The 19,405-nt window shown below is 37.0% G+C and overlaps 1 protein-coding gene across 1 annotated transcript in view; it reads right to left on the minus strand.

Moving 5' to 3' along the window:
- Nucleotides 1-19,405, minus strand: part of LOC149565820 (P-loop containing nucleoside triphosphate hydrolases superfamily protein) — a 289,819-nt gene that overhangs the window by 67,369 nt on the left and 203,045 nt on the right. Inside the window, exons 6-7 of the mRNA XM_089819308.1 lie at nt 3,300-3,354; nt 2,669-2,870 (exon numbers count right to left, since the gene is read on the minus strand). Of these exons, the coding sequence (XP_089675434.1) occupies nt 2,669-2,870; nt 3,300-3,354 (257 nt within the window). The remainder of the gene's footprint in view (nt 1-2,668; nt 2,871-3,299; nt 3,355-19,405) is intronic.

The raw sequence follows: 19,405 nt of genomic DNA on the forward strand, positions 1-19,405 counted from the left end.
ATTGAAGTCTGAATTCTTAATTCAGATCAGTCAAGAAGGCCAATGTCAATAATATGAATCCACGCCAAAAGGCATTGAAAAGACACGGCAGGGATTTCCCTTCAATGGCGTCCAAATGCAGGAGATCAATTGGATATTGTGACACAATCAGAGTGCCAACCGCTGAGCGGAAATGTCGCTTAACTAGAATGTTGACAGAAGATGACTCTATTCCTAATTTGCAGTGCAAAATTCATCCTCAAATCACAGTAACCACAGTCCTGAAGGCTGGAATAATCAAACACCCAATTCCGTAGAAAGCTTTGAAACAAATCGTTGCAAATGAATAACAATCTTGGCATACAACAGCACGAAGATTAATTGTGCAATTCAACCTAAAAAATTAGGCACAACTATGTGTTTCAATGACTCAAAGTGCAAATCAGTTTTGGAGGAATCAGTAAGAATTTGGGATTGTACTCACCATTGCCTGTACCAAATAAGCCTTAGAAAGATATCAGTATGGACTTTGTTCACGGTTTGCCTAGAACTTGGAGAGGTTATGATTCTATTCTATTAGTGGTTGACAGATTTTTTAAAATGGCCCATTTCATACCTTGTAAAAAGACATCTGATGCAGTACACGTGGCTGAATTATTCTTTAAGGAAGTAGTGAGATTGCATGGATTGCCTAAAACTATTGTTTCAGATAGAGATACAAAGTTCATTGGTTATTTCTAGAGAACACTTTGGAAGAAATTGGATACAAAACTAAAGTTTAGTTCTACATTTCATCCGCAAACAGATGGATAGACTAAAATCATGAATACGAGTTTGCGTAGCTTTCTGAGATGCTTAGTTGGAGATAATCCTGCTATTTGGGATTTTGGTTTTAGCACAAGTAGAGTTTGCATATAGCCATTATATGCATAGAAGCACCAAGAAGACACCTTTTGAGATTGTCAATGGATTGAATCCTAAAGGGGCTATTGAGTTAAGAGATTTGAATATGGGAATGAAGAGAACTATTGAAGTAGAAGAATTTGCAAATTTCATGAAGACTCTATAGAAGGAAGAAAAGAAGAATCTGGAAAATAGTAATCTTGAGTATAAGCAGAGGACAGATAAAGAAAGGAGACATAAATCTTTTGAGGTTGGTGATGAGGTAATAGTTCATTTGAAGAAGAACAGATTTCCAGTTGGTACCTACAAAGATGAAGATGAAGAAATTTGGTCCTTGTAAGATCCTAAGGAAGTTTGAGAGTGGAAATGCTTTTGAAGTTTAATTACTGGAAGACATGGATATTTTACTAATATTCAATATTGCAGACATCTTCAATACTTTGAATCAAATGAGGAATTAAAAGATATCCTAGATTATCCCAAGAGGAAGACTGACAACATTGAGAAGGTTTTGGATAGCAGAGAAAGTGAGGGTACTAGAGGAAAGCATTACATAGAGTATCTAGTTCAGTGGAAGGATAAACTAGTTGAAGATAGTTCACAGATACCACAAGCTGAGTTGGATCTTTATAATTCGACTCAGAATATTAAGGTTTTCTGATGTGGACATCAGTTCTTTAATTACCACAGGTGTCTGATGCAGTAGTATCTAGGGTCAATGAGTAATCTTGAATCAACCAAAAATATTGCTTTGTTTTCTCAGATAATTCTTGTTAAGGAAGAGCTCCACCATCAAAGAAAGAAAACTAAAGAGTTGTACCATCAAGAAAAGAAAGATAGAAACCCTTACTGCCAACATAAAAGGCCCTAAGAATTTCAAATAATCATCATTTCCTCACAAAACCATAGTGAAGTGCGAAACCTATGTAATTGCTTTTTCAAATAAAATGAGATCAAGATGGCTATAACTAGGTTAGGCATCGCGAGAGTATTTGCACTATTGATATTCAGTGCTCATATTGCTTTCCTCATAGTCGTAATTTAGACAATGTAATGGACACCCAGGAATGCCCAAAAGATGAACAAAGGCTGAAATTATATTAATGCTGTGAATGCTGCAATCAATTACAAAGAGATGTATTCCAAAGGCCAAACCCTAAGGGAATGACATCTAGAATGTTACAACAGAGAATGAACGTCCTCTATTGCCAAAAGAAGGGAGTGTGATTCACACATCCAAGCTCTTATCAAATGCAAGTCATAATCATCCGATGATCAGCAATGAGACTTTCAGCCCTATTTATCCTTTTCTTCATCCTTTTGGAAGGAACTAAAACATTAATTAATTGCAAGAGCTAGAAGCTTCCTCCTTCCAATAATTAATGCATACCCTAGAAATTCCTCCCCGGCAATAATTAATTAAATCATGAGAGGCTTCCGTCCTTCCAATAGTTAATACATACCCTAGAAGCTACTCCCTTGTAATTAATAATTAAATTAATTAAATACAAAGTCACCTTTTAAGTTTTAATTGAATGACTATAAGAAATTAATTTAATTTCTTCTTATCCTCCACTTAGACTTTGGAGAACATGAAGGCCAAAAGATGGGATCATTACAGACAATCCAATATAGATATTATTTAACTTACCAATTTTAAATTTCATGCATAAGGAACAGTGAGACTAACATTTCATTATACACAAGGTTACAAGAGATAAGCGTTTGAGCTAAAACTATACTAATATTAGATTTGAAAAACAAAAGAAAAAGCATTGGCATATACCAGTAAAATTTCTCCATGCGGCCATCACGAATGAGAGGGGCATACAATGTTGAAAAGTCATTTCCAGTGACAATGATAGGCACACGATTGGTAATATCTGATTCCCTCCAATCTTGTCCAATGCTCACCCTTGTAGGATTATCTGCTAAATTCATTAATGTTCCCATAACTATTTGATTGTTAACTGTCACTTGAGTGTTCGCTGTAGTTAAACACATGGAATGTGTAAGCAGTGAGATATGAATGACAAGGAAAGGAAAATATAAACCCTCTTTCCTGATCTACAATGCTATTTAACCTAAAACAACGTCCGTCCTGAATGCACTACTCTCTGTTAACATAGATGGACACATTAAAATGTATAGAATTTCAATCCCTAGAAGCATATATGTGATGCCAACTAGTCTGAATTATAACAGATGAGATCAACACAGTTCAAAAGGAGATGCCATATTTTCTGGGTTCAATAAGTGTCCTTGCTTTCTAATATTGAAATGCAATTAACACTAATTTTAATTTAAACCATGTCATTTTATACTTGTTATACATGAAGATATAAGCAGCAGTAACACAATAGATGAAGTAGTCTCCTAAGAATAAGTGTATATAAAGTGCTTCAAAAGATGCATACCAAATCTTCCTACACCTGCATCAAGATCATTGATCATCAAACAACTCATTTTGCCCTGTATAAAATGAGGCCACACATTATAAGTATAGAAACATACATAGGAAGTTTATATACCAAAAGAGTAAATAAGCAGATCCCACAATTACACATATACATATATATACGTACATATATACATTTATATGTGTGTATGTATGTATACAGCAATAAATGTGAGTACAAAGACAGGTGTGCTCTCCACAATCCCATAATGATGTTTTCTATGACATATACTGTTATGCTTTACAAATCTTTACGGCTAATATCTTCTCATAGAAACCTTTACAACAAAACTTGGAGACCAAATGAAAATATATATTATCTTATTAGCATTCAAAAGAACTGAGCTAGCACGTATTAATCAATATATAAAATATACATGGAAACTATGAGCATCATACAGTTTCATACTCCTCCCCACATGCTTGCAATAATATCAGGATTGGAGCTGTACTTGATAAACTTGTTTACTTAAAGCCTTTATGCCTTAACCCACAATCTTCTTGTACATTGACAATATATTAATCAAATTCCTCCAATTCAAATAGTTATCAAAAGCCACAGTGACAGCCTTCACTAAAGCACGCTCTACTTTTCATAATCTAATATAATCAATCAATTCTAACTTGTGTATAAAAAAGTGTCTTTCTCAAATGCTGATTCCAGGTCTAATCCATACAGACTTACGGAGAATCTCAAATAAGCAGAGGTAATCATTACTAATCTTTTAGGCTATAAAATGCTCTAGAGGAACCAGAATCATAAGCCTACCAGTGTTAAGGTAGGGTTTCGAAACCACCAATTTCCTAAAGGTGTAGTTTTAACTACCAGTTTGATGAAACGGTGAATTTGTCCCAACTGAACGCATGAGGAGATAAAATAAACAGTTCAATGATTTTAAAGCCTTTCAATGCAATGGAAGAAACATCAAACAATTACTTTGCAAAATGAAGAGGTTGCATTGGATCATCAAAAGTGTTGGTTTTCTGATCACTGCAAATGTACTTGTATTGCCCTGTGTTGTATATATTTTCTGAAGGCAGCTCTCTCTAATAAGCATAAGCCATGAAGAGATATCTCACTTCAAGGCACATGCCCATTTCAGAATATGATAATTAATATAATAACGGATATATATATGTATGTATGTATGTATGTATGTATGTATGCATGCATGCATGCATACATACATGTACATACATACATACATACATACATACATGTACATGTATGTATGTATGTATGCATGTATGCATGCATGCATATATATATATATATATATATATATATATATATATATATATATATATACATATTTATACATACATACATACATACATACATACATATCATAAACTTATATCATACATAATCAAATATATTCTTAGGTTTATCTGATTGAAGCTACCAATCATCAACACTCCTTAGCTAGGGAGGATAATCACATGATACAATACTACCTCAATGTACTATAAGAATCTATATTTGATCAAAATGTATTCAACATTTTAGATATCACCACATCATATCAATAACAATGGCATTTGCATGTCAAGTCAAATGACATTCACCAAGTACTTAAAATATTCATAAGGTATATACACATGCATTCTCAATAATGCTTACCATGAATAGCCATGGTCTGTTTAAGGAGCTTAATCCACCATGCAAGTAATCTTCTACTCTTATTTGCTTAGACATCATAAGATGTCCATCACAATAGAAGGTCATGGTCTGTTTAAGAAGCTTAATGCACCATGCAAGTAATCTTCTTTTGTGATCTGCTTAGACATCATAAGATGTGTAATGTCCCCAATTTTGGCAAGTCTATACAGTTGATGGAGTTAGCTCATCATAGCAACCCTCGCAAGGTGACAGGATGTTTTGGGGGTCTCAGTTGTGAATTTACTATTTTTAGTAAGTCTATTTTCGGCAGTTGCTATTTTTAGCAGTGCAATGGGTGGCTTTAGCAATTGGTTGTCACCTAGAGTTAATAAAGGAATAAATTGCATGAGTTCTTATTTACTTTTTAATCATTGAGTGCATTATTATAATAATGTTTATATTATTAAAATAATGACTTTAAGAAATATTTCTTAAAAAGCTAGTTGGAAAGTTTGTAATGTTGAGTTCTTTACGGAAACTTCCACAATTTCTGAAATGGATTTTAAAGAAACTTTGGCAAACAAAAGCTTATAAAAAAGAGCTCATTTCATTTGGAAAAGCACGCTTGATTATATATTTGATTTTGTACCTTTGTGGCTTTTTCCTGAGTTCTGAACTGTATGTCGTTGCTGATGTATAAGGGTTTGGAAATTCTTTTTGCAATTTAGCTACTGAGGTATAGCTAAGTTTGTCCAACTTTTCTACTGTTCATCACTGTATCTGAGAAGTGTTTTCATTCCACTGCTGAAGTATAGCGGATTTGATATTTGTTGGATTCTCCTATTGTAGTCACTATGGCTAAGGAGATGAACATCCTAGAGATTAATTAATTGTTGTTGTTTGTCAATTAAAGAGGGATCGAACTGGTTATTGTGATAGCTGGAAGTGTCATTCTAGAAATACATGTGGTATTGGGGATTTCAGTTTGGACATTACTGAGGTATTGCAAGTGATTGGCAACATTGAAATGACTAGCAAGTGGCCAAGTAAGTCTTCTGCAATCACGTGGGTAACCCATGAAGTGACATTGACATTAGACGTCCTTTATAATTCTGCTGATGTTGTAATTGGGATCGGAATTCACCATTCAGATATTGGGTGTGAAGTCCGGTTGCATTTGAAATTGGAGGTAGCAACCGCCAAATATTGAAGCCACGTGAATGCATTCTAGATGTCCTTGCTAAATGGAGGCAATAGCAAACATATTCAGCAAATAGGTTCTTGCAAGATATTTTAATTTGATAATAACTTAGTTAATAAAAACTCGCCTTTCCATTTCAATAATTTTAATAATTCTGGAGTTGTGTTTACGGACATTGTGTTCTCCATTGTGTTAATATGCAATCTGAAGAATTCAAAGAGATATAGTTTAAATAAAATAAAACAGTGGAATTAGTTCATTGATTGTCTAAGATTTGCAAAGGAAAAACCAAGGGTTTTTACAAGATGTCTATCATAGTAGAAGGCTATGGTCTATTTAAGGAACTAAATCCACCATGAAAGATTAATCATGATTTGTTTCAACCATCATTATATATCTATCATAATAGATTAAGTAATTGAAAGATCATCACCATTCAATAACTCCTACAAATACAAGTGATAATCATTTGGAATTCGTCACTTCCTCATGATGTACACAAGGGGTAGGCCCAAATAGTCATAAAGTACATTCATGAATCACAATCTTCTTGATTGCTACAATTTATTGATCAGTGGAGAATCCATCTCAACATGGTCTACTCCCTCTAAATAAATATGACTAAGATCAACAAAAGGTTGAGTAAACTATATCCTCCATCTACTCCCTTTGATTATCAATCATTTGAGCTACTCGTCTAAAGTTGCCTTCTCAAGAAGTGTCAAACTCCATCTGAATCTAATATCAATTTCCCTTTTTCTGGTATAACATAGTAAAAGGAAAAGATCAAGGCACATAATTCTTATGATAGATATAGAAATACAACTAAGAGGTTGACCACAAAAGAAATAATCAGGACAATACTAAAGATATAATAAAGAAATTCTTATCTCATTATTTTAGGAGCAAGCACTCATCGACATGCCTCATGATGTAATATGCTTCTTTCCTCCAAACAAGGAGTTAAAGCTTGGTTTCTCATAACGCCTTTTTAACAAGTTAGCTATAACTTGTAGCATGATGAGAGATTCCTTCAGTTTTTGACTTGAAGAAAACATGGAGAAGTCCCCTGAGATGAATCAACATCTAAACAAGCTTTTAGAAGTTTCTTCCTATCTTGATTGTTGTTCTATGAATTTTAGAATTGTCACATCCTTTCAAACAGGCAATTGTTGTAAGACCTTTATAGTTGGTTAGATTTGCTCAGTCTTGTCATGTCCCCTTCTCAGTGCTAAATAGATGGGCATAATTTAATCTATCTCCACATCCGGATGGATTAAATATTATTTGACAGGATGTTTACCAGTCACAACAGGAGTTAAAGCGACCTCACTTCAGAACTTCATTAAACTGAGAGGAAAAAATTAAGTCATTTCAATATTATAAGCTATACACTTTATAAAATGTCTTAAAGGCACTACAGGACGAAAATGTGGTTTTATCCCACATTCCTCATGCCAACATCTTTCCCTCACTTCGAGGTTATAAAAAGGAGAGCCTACATTGGGATTGTCACCATGAAGAATGATATTAAACATTCAGATAAACTACTGGTTGCTTTAATGTGACTGGATTGTGACTCTGAGGACGAAAACCCTCAAGTCTGGTAAATTTAGGAGCTGGACGAAAACCCAGGCTTCCCCAAATTGCAGCTAAGTGCGGATGGGCAGATTCGGCAAAGAAGTGTTGACTGGCAAGTGCAGAATATTACAGTGGTTGGAAAGAAACTGTGATACACGGGTGATAGTATCCCGAGTTTGTGAAGGAGAACGGCGTATTTGAACAGCCGCAGGGGTCATACGGGTTAACGTAGTGCTAATGAAACTCCAGTCGGGCGGTTGGTAACCGTGGTAGGCCTTCGCAACGTGATTAAATCCCGAATCTGCCGCTTGGATGTCTACAGCTGACACCAATATTGCACAATCTGGAGTTAGTCGATTGTGGTATTCTCAAGAAGTCGGAGCAGACTGCGAGCTTATTGGTCTATCCCGCACCCGCGTTATAGGAGTTTTGCTGCTGCTTCAATACTGTGTTCGGGTTTATGGTTGAAGTTCCAGTCAAGACGTTTGAACGTGGGTTACCTCCAGTGTTTTCCAACCACGTTACAACGACGGGTCTGTTGCTATATATCCCTACTTTTCATTGATTAATAGACTTGCGATTTAATTTATGGGTACCAATTGTTGTATGTGGAGATATAATGCAAAACGATGTCTCTGCATACTACCTGTTTCAAAATACAAGGAAACATTTAATGTCTCGCTGTGTGTAGTTTGATTTAGTCTTGGTTTTCAAATTCGGTCTGAGACTTTCTAATAGGTTGGATTGCTCAGTTTATTGCTGAAGTATCATCTTCTATTTAAAACTTAAACAGTGATTTGGAATTAATTGAATAGCTTGGTTAAAGGGGTCATACGGTGTTTTGGGGTGGCAACTGTTTGATTTAATGTTCAGATACTAAACATACAACATTTTAAGGACAAAATCAAGTGCAGAATAGTACAAGTCTCTTTTGTATCCATAGTGAGCAGAGAACATTGTTTTGATCATCATTTTGACACTTTTTACATTCTAGAAGGTTTAATATCCTTATTTGAATTCTCAAGCACAAGCCAACAACAAAGTAACTTCTACTAGCAAGTAACAAATACCACCCAAACTCTTTTATGAGTCTCTAGGCACCTGCAAATATAGTCATGATACATCCAATGTCATTGATTTTTCTTTGCAAGATACAATTGTTACGAGAAATCTTTCTCAATATGTAATATCCCGAAGGTGAACTCATCTTAAAAGCAATCTTGGCCTAAAGGGAATCTCGTTCCGAAGGGGATCTTTGTTTAGAGGCAATCTCGACCTAAAGGGAACCTCTGTTTGGAGCCAATCTCTATCCGAAGAGAATCTCTCTCTGAAGGAGAACTTGATCCAAAGGGAATCTTGGTCCAAAGGAGAACTTGATCCAAAGGAAAACTCAATTCAAAGAGAATCTCGACCCGAAGGGAAACTTGATCTGAAGGAGAACTCTGTTTGAAAGGAATCTCGACCCGAAGGAGAACTCGATTAGAAGGGGATCTGGTCCTAATGGGAAACTTGAACCAAAAGAAAACTCCAATCGAAGGTAATCTCGGTCCGAAGAGGTATTCAGTCTAAAGGGGTCTCGACTTGAAGGGGAACTTGATTCGAAGGGAAACCTAGTCCGAAGGGAATCTCGACCCAAAACACAACTCGATCTGAAAGGGAACTTAATCCTAAGGGAATCTCAACCCAAAGGGGAAATCGATCAAAAGGGGATCTTGACCCAAAGGAAATTACTCTAATACCACTATAATGTTCCGCTCCTATGTTGTATGTTTCGTACTATCAAAGACTCAAAAGTAAGTCTCAAAAACCATGAAACGCAAACAACATGATGATTGTAGATAGGTGTGTTGGTTGTGCGGTGATGCTAGGGCTGACCATAAGGTGGAAATCAGGGAGAATGCTTGGTCCTACATTGAAGTGTGGTTGTACGGTGAAGGATGGAGCTGTCTGTACTGTCCATACGGCGAGGAGGGATGCTTACCATATGGCATGAGAGAGATGTCTGTACGACAGCCAAGAAGGTGTAAGGAGACCGTATGGTGGGAGGATATTATGGCCGTGTGGAACAAGGTATTGGAGGGATTAATGGAGGGATTCATGGCATACTAAAGGAATGTGTAGGGTTTAAGTGTTACAAATAAATGCAGAGATTTATAATTACCTTCGGCCTACCAAATGAAATAAGCAATGAAGACTGAATATGCACAAAACATCAATTTGGAAACAAGAAGAGATCTTATTTGCAAATAGTGATGGCGCTCCGATTTGCTAGATCTGAGCCAAGTTATACACCGATGGAATAGGGTGAGGGTTGAATCCCACTGAAACCGAAATAGCAAAATAGTGAAAATCTTTCACTTCCAAAATGGCGAACGATACTGAACTCCAACAGGAATTCGCAATACAAAGCAATAATCCAAATCGCATAACAACTACTACCTACATACTATCCTTAAATACCCTTCAGAGGAACTCCCAAGGGTATACAAAGATAGCCGACGGCAACACCTATGGAAACAATTAAAATAAAAATGGGTCTGTGATATACTAAATCAATCTAAACCACAAATACAAATATTATTAACTTGCGCCCCATATTAATTAATTAAAATAAATAATTAAAGGTCCTTTTATTATATTAATTAAATTCTAGGACCAATTGATTAATTAATTTAATTTAATTATTACATTAAAATTTGGGGACATGAGAGATACTCGCTGCCCCAAGATTGCTTTCCCTTAAGCAATCCGTCATTAAATGAAATGCCAACAGCTCCAAGGTCCCAAATTTAACGTGGGGGTGAAACAACTGAAATGACATCAATCTGCCACAACACCACATTGCCATCGAACTTTCGTTGCACCACTCTAATATAAATATTGTCATGTCCTGAATCATCGGGATGCCACACCAAACATGCAAGCAAAATGAGTGAATTGTTATCAAACCTCCATTGCACTACACTGTTGTTGAGCATCCGTTGTGCCACTCTGATATAAACATTGTCTTAGCCTTCAACAAGATCCCAATGACACAAACTAATGAAATCTTTCACGTCATTATGTTCAAAAATCTCTTTGGGTATGGTCATGCACACAAATGCTGATGCTAGCACAAACTTACCAACTGACACAATCACAAGGACCACAATTATATTCCTGACAGACGAAACCTGAAGGAAGAGAGCTTCGGTGGTGAGAATATTGCCGAATGGGGTTACGGTCGTGAGTACCTCGGCAACAAGAGCTTCGGCAAAGGGTGCCACAATTATGGGAGCCTCAACAAAGATTACCTTAGTGAAGGGAACCTTGACAGAAAGTAACTCAGTAAAGGGAACTCCAACCATGAGTACCTCGGCGAAGGGAGCCTTGGTAGAGAAAGCCTCGACGGAGAGTACCTCGGCAACAAAACAAAATTTTAGCTACAGATAAAACCTCGGTGCCATACAAAACCTTGGTTAAAACCTCGATGATGAATAGAGCCTTGACAGTGAGCAACGTCTCATCTCAATGCCACAAACGTAGCTAACACAATAGATGCTACCATGATGATTGACACAGTGATGACAGAGACAACCACAACGACACCAACGGATACAAACTCGAAGAGGGACATAGACTCTTCGTTGGTGATAGACACAACAACAATGACGGACATTACGACGTTGACGGACATGATGATGAACTCGGCAACGAACACGATGATGGACTCGAAAAAGGACATAGTGGCAGTGACGACAATGGACACAATGAAGATGACAGACATGGCGATGACAATGGTGAGAAACATGACGATGGGCTCGGTAACAGACATAGTGGCAGTGATGACACCAAACACAATGACGATGACGGATATGGTGACAATGACAATCAAATACAATGACGATGACAGACATGGTGACGGGCACAGTAATGATAAGAAAAAAAGACACAACTACGATGATGGTGACAATGACGACAACAAACACAACTATCGTGATGGATACAACCACAGTGAAAGACATACAACCTCAGCAACAGACATGACCATGATGATGGACATAGCTTCAGTGACAAACACACAACCTTGGCAACAAACATGACCTCGGTGACGAACACAACCTCGGGGATGACCATAGCCTCAATGACAGATTGAGCCTTTGCAACAGACACAACTTCTATGATGGACACAATCTCGGCAATTGATAGAACTTCCATTATAGATAGTGCCTCGGCAACGAGCACAACCTCGGGCACAACTTCAGTGATGCGCACAACTTGATCCGTCCATATCTTCACAAGATCTATGCAAGCAACATCTTCATTCTTTTGTTCTCCCCATGTTGGTGTAGTAGAAATATTTAGCAAGTCCTCCTGGAGCAGCCCTATAATCATGCTTTCATTCTCCTCATGTAATACATGACCCTTATCATTGTCATCCATTTTCTCCCACTTCTACAAAAAAGATATTAGTTTTTCTTCAAAATGCTTAAAAACATTACTGACCAATCTATATGCTACTATAGAGGGGATACATTCTAGAGTACGAAAAACCCATACCATAGATGTGATGGGCGGGGATATTTCAACCATCTCTTCAATGCACGAAATCATAAGAATCTCCATAGCAACTGAAATCTTAGTATCATTATCTTCCTTGATAGTGACCAAGAAGTGATGAAACATCTCATGAACCAAATTTTGCAATTTGGGATCTAAGAGGAGGTTACTTACTTTGACATTTGCATAATTCTCCAATATTTTAGATCTCCTAGCAAAAGGTTTAAAGTCATCAAGACTCTTAAAGTTGTCAACTATCAAATGCAATATCTCTATCAAGGTGTTATCATCTTACAGTGCTCTAGGAGCCGAAATTCTAAAGACCGCACTTAGATATGCTGCAACTGCCAACCTTTTTTCCTTGTCATGGTGTCTCAAAAGCCCAGGATGACTTAAAACATCCTTAATCGGTGAGAGGATTCTCTATATAAATCTTCAATGTAATTGGTGTTAGTGTAAATAATTAATTATTATTACACTTTACTTCAGTTTACTTAGGTTAATGTATTATTTTATTATTTATTAGTTAGACACCTAGGAGTTTACATATTTATCTAAGTTGTCATGTAGACAACACAGTTGTTCGCACTCTAATTAAGCACCTGGTGTCTACAACATCTTTTTACATGATACACCTATGTTAAGCTTATCCTCTCATCCTCGCACTAACTTCTATGCTCAGTAGAGGATAATCCACTCTTAGTGGACATGTGCTTAGTGGTGAGTCTTATCACTTTGCTGACTCGTAGTCATTCTAGAGGCCTTCTATTCAGGCACTCCTAGTGTGTATGTACAACAATTCAATTTCATATTGCTATTCTGATCATACTTCATTGGTCCATATTTGCTAGTGCTTGAGCTTCTTGATCTTGGGTGATTTTGCCCTAAGGCAAATTCTTACATGGTATCAAAGCTGAGAGAGCTTCTCTTCACATAGCCATTTGAAAACATTTTTTGGTTCACCTCTCGGAGGACCTTAATTCAAATTTAGAGTATCTGCACTCATTGGGAGCGTCTAGAACCAAAGCGGACCTCACCATTGCATCCGGAGCATCGATTCGGTGAATTCTAACTATAAATTTGCCTACCCAAGGCTATAGTAAAATCTAAGGCAAAAAAATTTCTGCAAATTGAAACCTGAAGGTCCGATTTGCGAAATTGGTATGATCTCTTTAAATCTGTGCAATTAATTTTTCAGATCTGAATATTTTTGCGTCTCTGCATTTTTTCTTTTCGGATTTGCATTTTATTTCCAAAATTCTACGAAAAATTGGCCTTTTAGGCCAGTATGAGAGATTTTTTGTAGGACAAGATTGGAGCTTGCTAATGCAAATCAGATATTGGCATCATATTCAGAAGGTCAAAAAATCCCCCAATTCAACTTTTGTTTCATCAAAATCAGACAATCTGAGGTGAAACCTAGAGTCAATTGATTTTGGGAGGTGCGACAGCGGCAATTCAAGAAAAATAATTGCAGAGGTGATTTTCAAACAGTGATATCTCCCTCATACGGACTCCTTTTTCCGAGCAATTTTTTTTGTTTTGGGGTAGAATTTCATAATCTACACATTGGTGCAGAATATTTGAGATCTTTGTTCCTGAATTTTTTTACAAATCGTAAATCTCAATTTTTGAAACTTCAAAAGCTTAGTTCGTGCTCATCTGGACACATATTCAAGTTTCGTTTTTTTGAAAGTGCATAATTTTTCGTCTACATTCCAGATCTGCAATCAGATTATAGGCTTGTGTGGACAGAAATACCACTTTCAGAAATAGGTCCCTTTTTGCATTGTATTGCTTTGATTAAATTTCAAATTTGTTGTATCTCTGAGCTACATTGCTAAGTACCAGATTTGAACTCCAAAAGGAGGTTGTAAACAACAAAATCAAAAGTCCACTTTTGTCCATTTTGACAAGTGGCATATTGTAAACACACTACATATAAAGTGCCAAAAACATCAATTTTGGGGGGCTTCTTTGATTGAGTGAAGAGGGGGTTGCGTCTTGTGTTCTTTGTCTCTCCTTCTCTCTTGTGCTCTTTTAATTTTTTGCATCATGGGTTCACCTAAAACTCCACTTTTAACTACACACAATTAGACTACATGGAAAGATATTATATAGAGTAGACTAATGGAAAAAGGTTTAAATCTATATGTTGATGGTACAATTGTAAAACCCACTGATGTTGTTGCACAAGTTGATTGGCAAGTTAAAGACAACTAGGCTTTAGGAATTATTAGGAGTTGTGTTCATAGAGATCTCTTCTTCCACATTTCTAGCATTAAGGATGCCAAGAGTGCTTGGGACAAACTTGAAGGTTTGCATGGTAAGGTGGATTAGGAAAAGGGATTCCAAATTGAGGATGATCTACTTCTCTTGGATCCTAAGAATTTTGACACAATTCAAGACTATGTCAACAAAGCCAATGAATTGATAGCACTACGTAAGGATTGTGGTAATCCCATGAAGGATGATCGATTGATTCATCACATCTTGAAGAGGCGACCTTCAGAGTATGCATCTTTTGTTTCAAGTTACAACATTCACACATTGACCATGAGAAGTGCCTTCACTAAGCCTTCATTTGATGCATTTGCAAAAATGTTGATGTTGCAACAATCCAAGTTGATAGATATGGGAATTCTCAAGTCATCCAAGTCTAAGGCATTGGTGGCTAGTAATGAGAACCAAACAAATCAAGGTGGAAAAAGTTTTACCAACAACAAGAAAAAGCAGTGGAATCCAAAATCCCAATTAGAGACACAACAATCTTCCTCATCACAACAAGGCAATTCTTCTTCCAACAAGAAGGGAAACAACAACAAGAAGGATAAACTATTTTGTGCATATTGCAACAAACCAAATCATGATGAGCATCATTGCAAGATTAAGAGAATAGATGAGTTGGGAAACTTACTTAGGAAAAACAAAATCAATGTGCCAAATGCTTCCAAGGATTCAAATTCATCCACTTCAAGCACTTATGGCAAGTTCAAGTTCTTTAGAGGAATGAATTCTTGACTTAGGTGCCTCACATCATATGGGATCATATGGGTTCTTCAAAAGGACATTTTTCTTCATTGAAGCAATCTAAGGTACCTCACATCTTTGTAGGGAATGATACACAAGTGGAAGTTGAAGGGAAAGGACAAGTTGAGATGGAAAATGGATAGTTCAAAGACGTTCTCTATGTTCCTAACCTTAGCACTAATCTCCTTTCAATTTACCAAATCACTCACTATGGAGGTGGCAATAAAGTTGAGTTCCTTCCTGATTCAATAATGGTCTGAAATCTTAAGGATGGTTCCTTGGTTGCAGTGGGTAAAGTTAATCATGACACGAAGCTTTATTCTTTTTCCCACTTTGTGCCTAAATCTCCTTCACATGCCTTGTTGACACATTCACATTCACAAAGTAAATTATGGCATAAATGGTATGGACATCTTGCCTTCCACTATCTTCATCAACTTAGCTCAAAAAATCATCAACTTAGCTCAAAAAATATGGTCAAAGGTCTACCTACAATCAACTTTTCTAAGGCTGAATATTCAACTTTACAATCAACTTTTCTAAGGCTGAATATTCAACTTGTTCAATGGATATACATTTAGAAGAGAAGTTTGACAAAGAGAAGTCTTGGAGAGTATCAATTGTTCTTGAGTTGGTTCACACAATTCTAGTAGGCCCTTTTCCAGTGACATCAGTTAGCAAGGGTCGCTATATCCTCACTTTCATTGATGACTTTTCATACTAAACATGGGTCTACTTTCTTAATCACAAGAATAAAGTGTTTGATAGGTTTCTAGCCTTCAAGAGTCATGCTGAAAAGCAATCCAGGAAAGATATCAAGGTTCTTTGTATGGACAATGAAAGTAGATATGTGAACTCAAAACTTAGAGACTTTTGTGACCTTGAGGGTATTGATCTTCAGAATCCTGTAGCATTTAGTGCACAAAAGACAAGTGTTGCAGCAATGAGGATTAGAACTCTTAAGTTAATAGCAAGTTGCATGATTCAAGCTAAGTGTCTTGATCCATCACTTGAGGTAGAAGCTATAAGTAGTGCCAATCACATCCTTAATAGGTCTCCTCATAATGTCTTAGACGAAATGATTCCTTTTGAGGCATGGTGTGGAAGAAAACCAGTTGTGAAAGACTTCAGAGTTTTTGGTTGTCCAACATGGGCACACATATCTTCAAGGGAATGCAAGGAACCACCACCAAGGCCTTGTACTTTCATTGGATATGATGAAAGTGTTATGGCATATAGACTTATGGATCCTGAGACTCATGCGATATTCATAGAGAGGAATGTTCACTTTGAGAAAAGTTCACCTAGCTTATCCTCTAATCCTTGGCATACTTCATACATTGTGGAAATTGATAGCGACAACAGTGATAGTGATTCAACAAGTTCAAATGTGAGGGATCCTATTGACAGACGAAGAAAAAGGTCACAATATCAGAACATTCCACATGCATACATTGCTACAGTGATAGGTCCATGTAATTCAGTACAGTTGGGTACACCTTGTCTTCCAGTTCCAGCATCGGGGAATGACTACACAATAGATATTTCAGGTTTGTTTGTGGAGTCCTACATATCAGATTTGGGAGACATTATTGATGATATACATCTTCTCTTTGATGAAGAAGATCCTTCTTCAGTTGTTGCAGGGGAACATTCTGACCCTCTTGTCCATTCTCTACATGATCAGCCTTTCAAGGTTGATATGATTGTGGATCCTTATGTACAATAGTTGCAGGAGGTCTCTTTATCATTCGAGGAGCCAGTTGGTTCTTTGGGATATGTTCTACATCCATCCTTGCTAGATCTGAACTTATTCTTTTCAGCAGTGTTGGAAGGGGCGACCATCAGTATTGACACAAGGACAGTTGAACAGTTTTTAGAGACACCATTCATCTTTAGGATTCTTTCTACACATTGGGGAAGCATCTCATATGTACCTATGACATTGTTTCTTCCTAAAGGGAGGAACATTATCCAACAGTCATGGATCAGCTTTTACATTCATCTTGGAGCAACTATCACTGATCGGCATTCTACAGTTGCGGGGGACTACATTGTCTTCTTTCTTCTTCTTCTTCTCTCTTATGGGGGGGACTTTTTCCTCTTATGGGGTTTTGTCCTTCTCATACTTCTCTATTGTATATACATGATGTATGTTGTAATGGGGGGGTCTTAATTACTCCATGTATCTTGTTTTTTCATCTCTCTTTTTGGGGGAGGGTTTTTCCCATTAGGTTTTCCCACTTTCTCTGTTTTCAAAGAGATTGTATTGCATTTGTACATGGGTACCTAATATGGCCTAGTAGCTAGGACCCATCATGCATTTTCATTACAGTTTTCGTAAGCTTAAGTGCATTCCCCTAAGTTGCACTTAAGGGGGGGGTGTTAGTGTAAATAATTAATTATTATTACATTTTACTTAAGTTTACTTAAGTTAATGCATTATTTTATTATTTATTAGTTAGACACCTAGGAGTATGCATACTCATATGAGTTGTCTTGTTGACAACACATGAGTTAGCAACTCTAATTTTCCACATGGTGTTTACAACACTAGAGTTTGCATATTTATCTGAGTTGTCATGTAAACAACACAGTCGTTCGCACTCTAATTAAGCATATGGTGTCTACAACATCTTTTTATGTGATACACCTATGTTAAGCTTATTCTCTCATCGTCACACTAACTTCTGTGCTCAATGGAAGATAATCCACTCTTAGTGGACAGTGCTTAATTGTGAGTCTTATCACTTTGCTGATTCCTAGTCATTCTAGAGGCCTTTATATTCAGGCACTCCTAGTGTGTATGTACAACAATTCAATTTCATATTGTTATTCTAATCATACTTTATTGGTCCATATTTTGCTAGTGCTTGAGCTTCATGATCTTGGGTGATTTTTCCCTAAGGAAAATTCTTACAATTGGTTCTCCTTACACAAACATACTTCAAATATATCTAATGGAAGATCAACACCTTCACTGAGCTCTTTCCCAATCTTTTGTAGTGCCTTCAACCACCACTCTCCATTTTTCAACACCATAATGTGTTCCAAATACCAAAATCTCTCAATCATTCCAACTAGATGGCAAGATCACCAACTCTCATACCACTATAATATCCCGAAGGAAAACTCAGCCTGAAAGCGAATCTCAACCCGAAGGGGATCTCTATTCAGAGGCAATGTCGACTTCAAGGGAATCTCTATCCAAAGGAAATCTTAATCCGAATGGGACCTCAATCCGAAGGGGATCTTGATCCGAAGGGAATCTCGGTCCAAAGGGAAAGTTGATCCGAAAGGAATCTCGGTCCAAAGGACAACTTGAGCTTCCCTACTTGGCTTTCAGTATTATTCGCCATTTCGAAAGTGAAAGATTTTCCCTACTTAGCTTTCTCCGGTTTCGATGGGATTCACCCTCACCCTATTCTGTTAGTGTATTACTTCGCTTTGGATCTAGCAAATCCAGAACACCGTTTTAGTCTGGAATATATCTATCTATGTTTATTTCATTATACTCTGGTGTATCTTGTATAATTTCTTGATTTGTCCATTCATTCAAAGGGCTTACTATTAGTGCATCTGAAGATCAACTTTCTGCTGCATTTCACCCTTGTCGAACGCTTCAACCCATTTCTTAACAGTAACTCTTCTCCTAACCGTATGGCCCTCAATCCCAACCGTAAAATCTTCCCAATCAACCGTACAGTCTCCCAGACAACTGTACAGCCTCCAATCCCCCCATACAGCCTTCTATCTCCATCGTACAACCCCATATCTCAACCATACAGACACATATCGCAACTGTACAACTCCCCTGTCTCAGCCGTACAGCCTACCAGCTACTACCATACGACCCAGACACTCCCTCTAGGCCATCCACTACCTCCAATTCGCTTTGACATGAAATTTGGTATACAGTGATATCATGTCTCCAACTATGAGGAACGAAACATTACAGTAGTATTAGAGCCAGTGATCCTACCAACCTATGGAAGTGAATGGAAGTTTATACCTGATGAAGAAGGTAAAATAACCTTGTTGGTAGAATGGCAAACCCTCAGGATCCTATGATAGAACTCATGAATCTTTTAAGAGAGCTTAGTTGAAACCA

The sequence above is a fragment of the Cupressus sempervirens genome, chromosome 3, assembly GCF_028749045.1.
Source record: "Cupressus sempervirens isolate cs-2001-9-10 chromosome 3, ASM2874904v1, whole genome shotgun sequence".
Classification (NCBI taxonomy): Eukaryota; Viridiplantae; Streptophyta; class Pinopsida; order Cupressales; family Cupressaceae; genus Cupressus; species Cupressus sempervirens.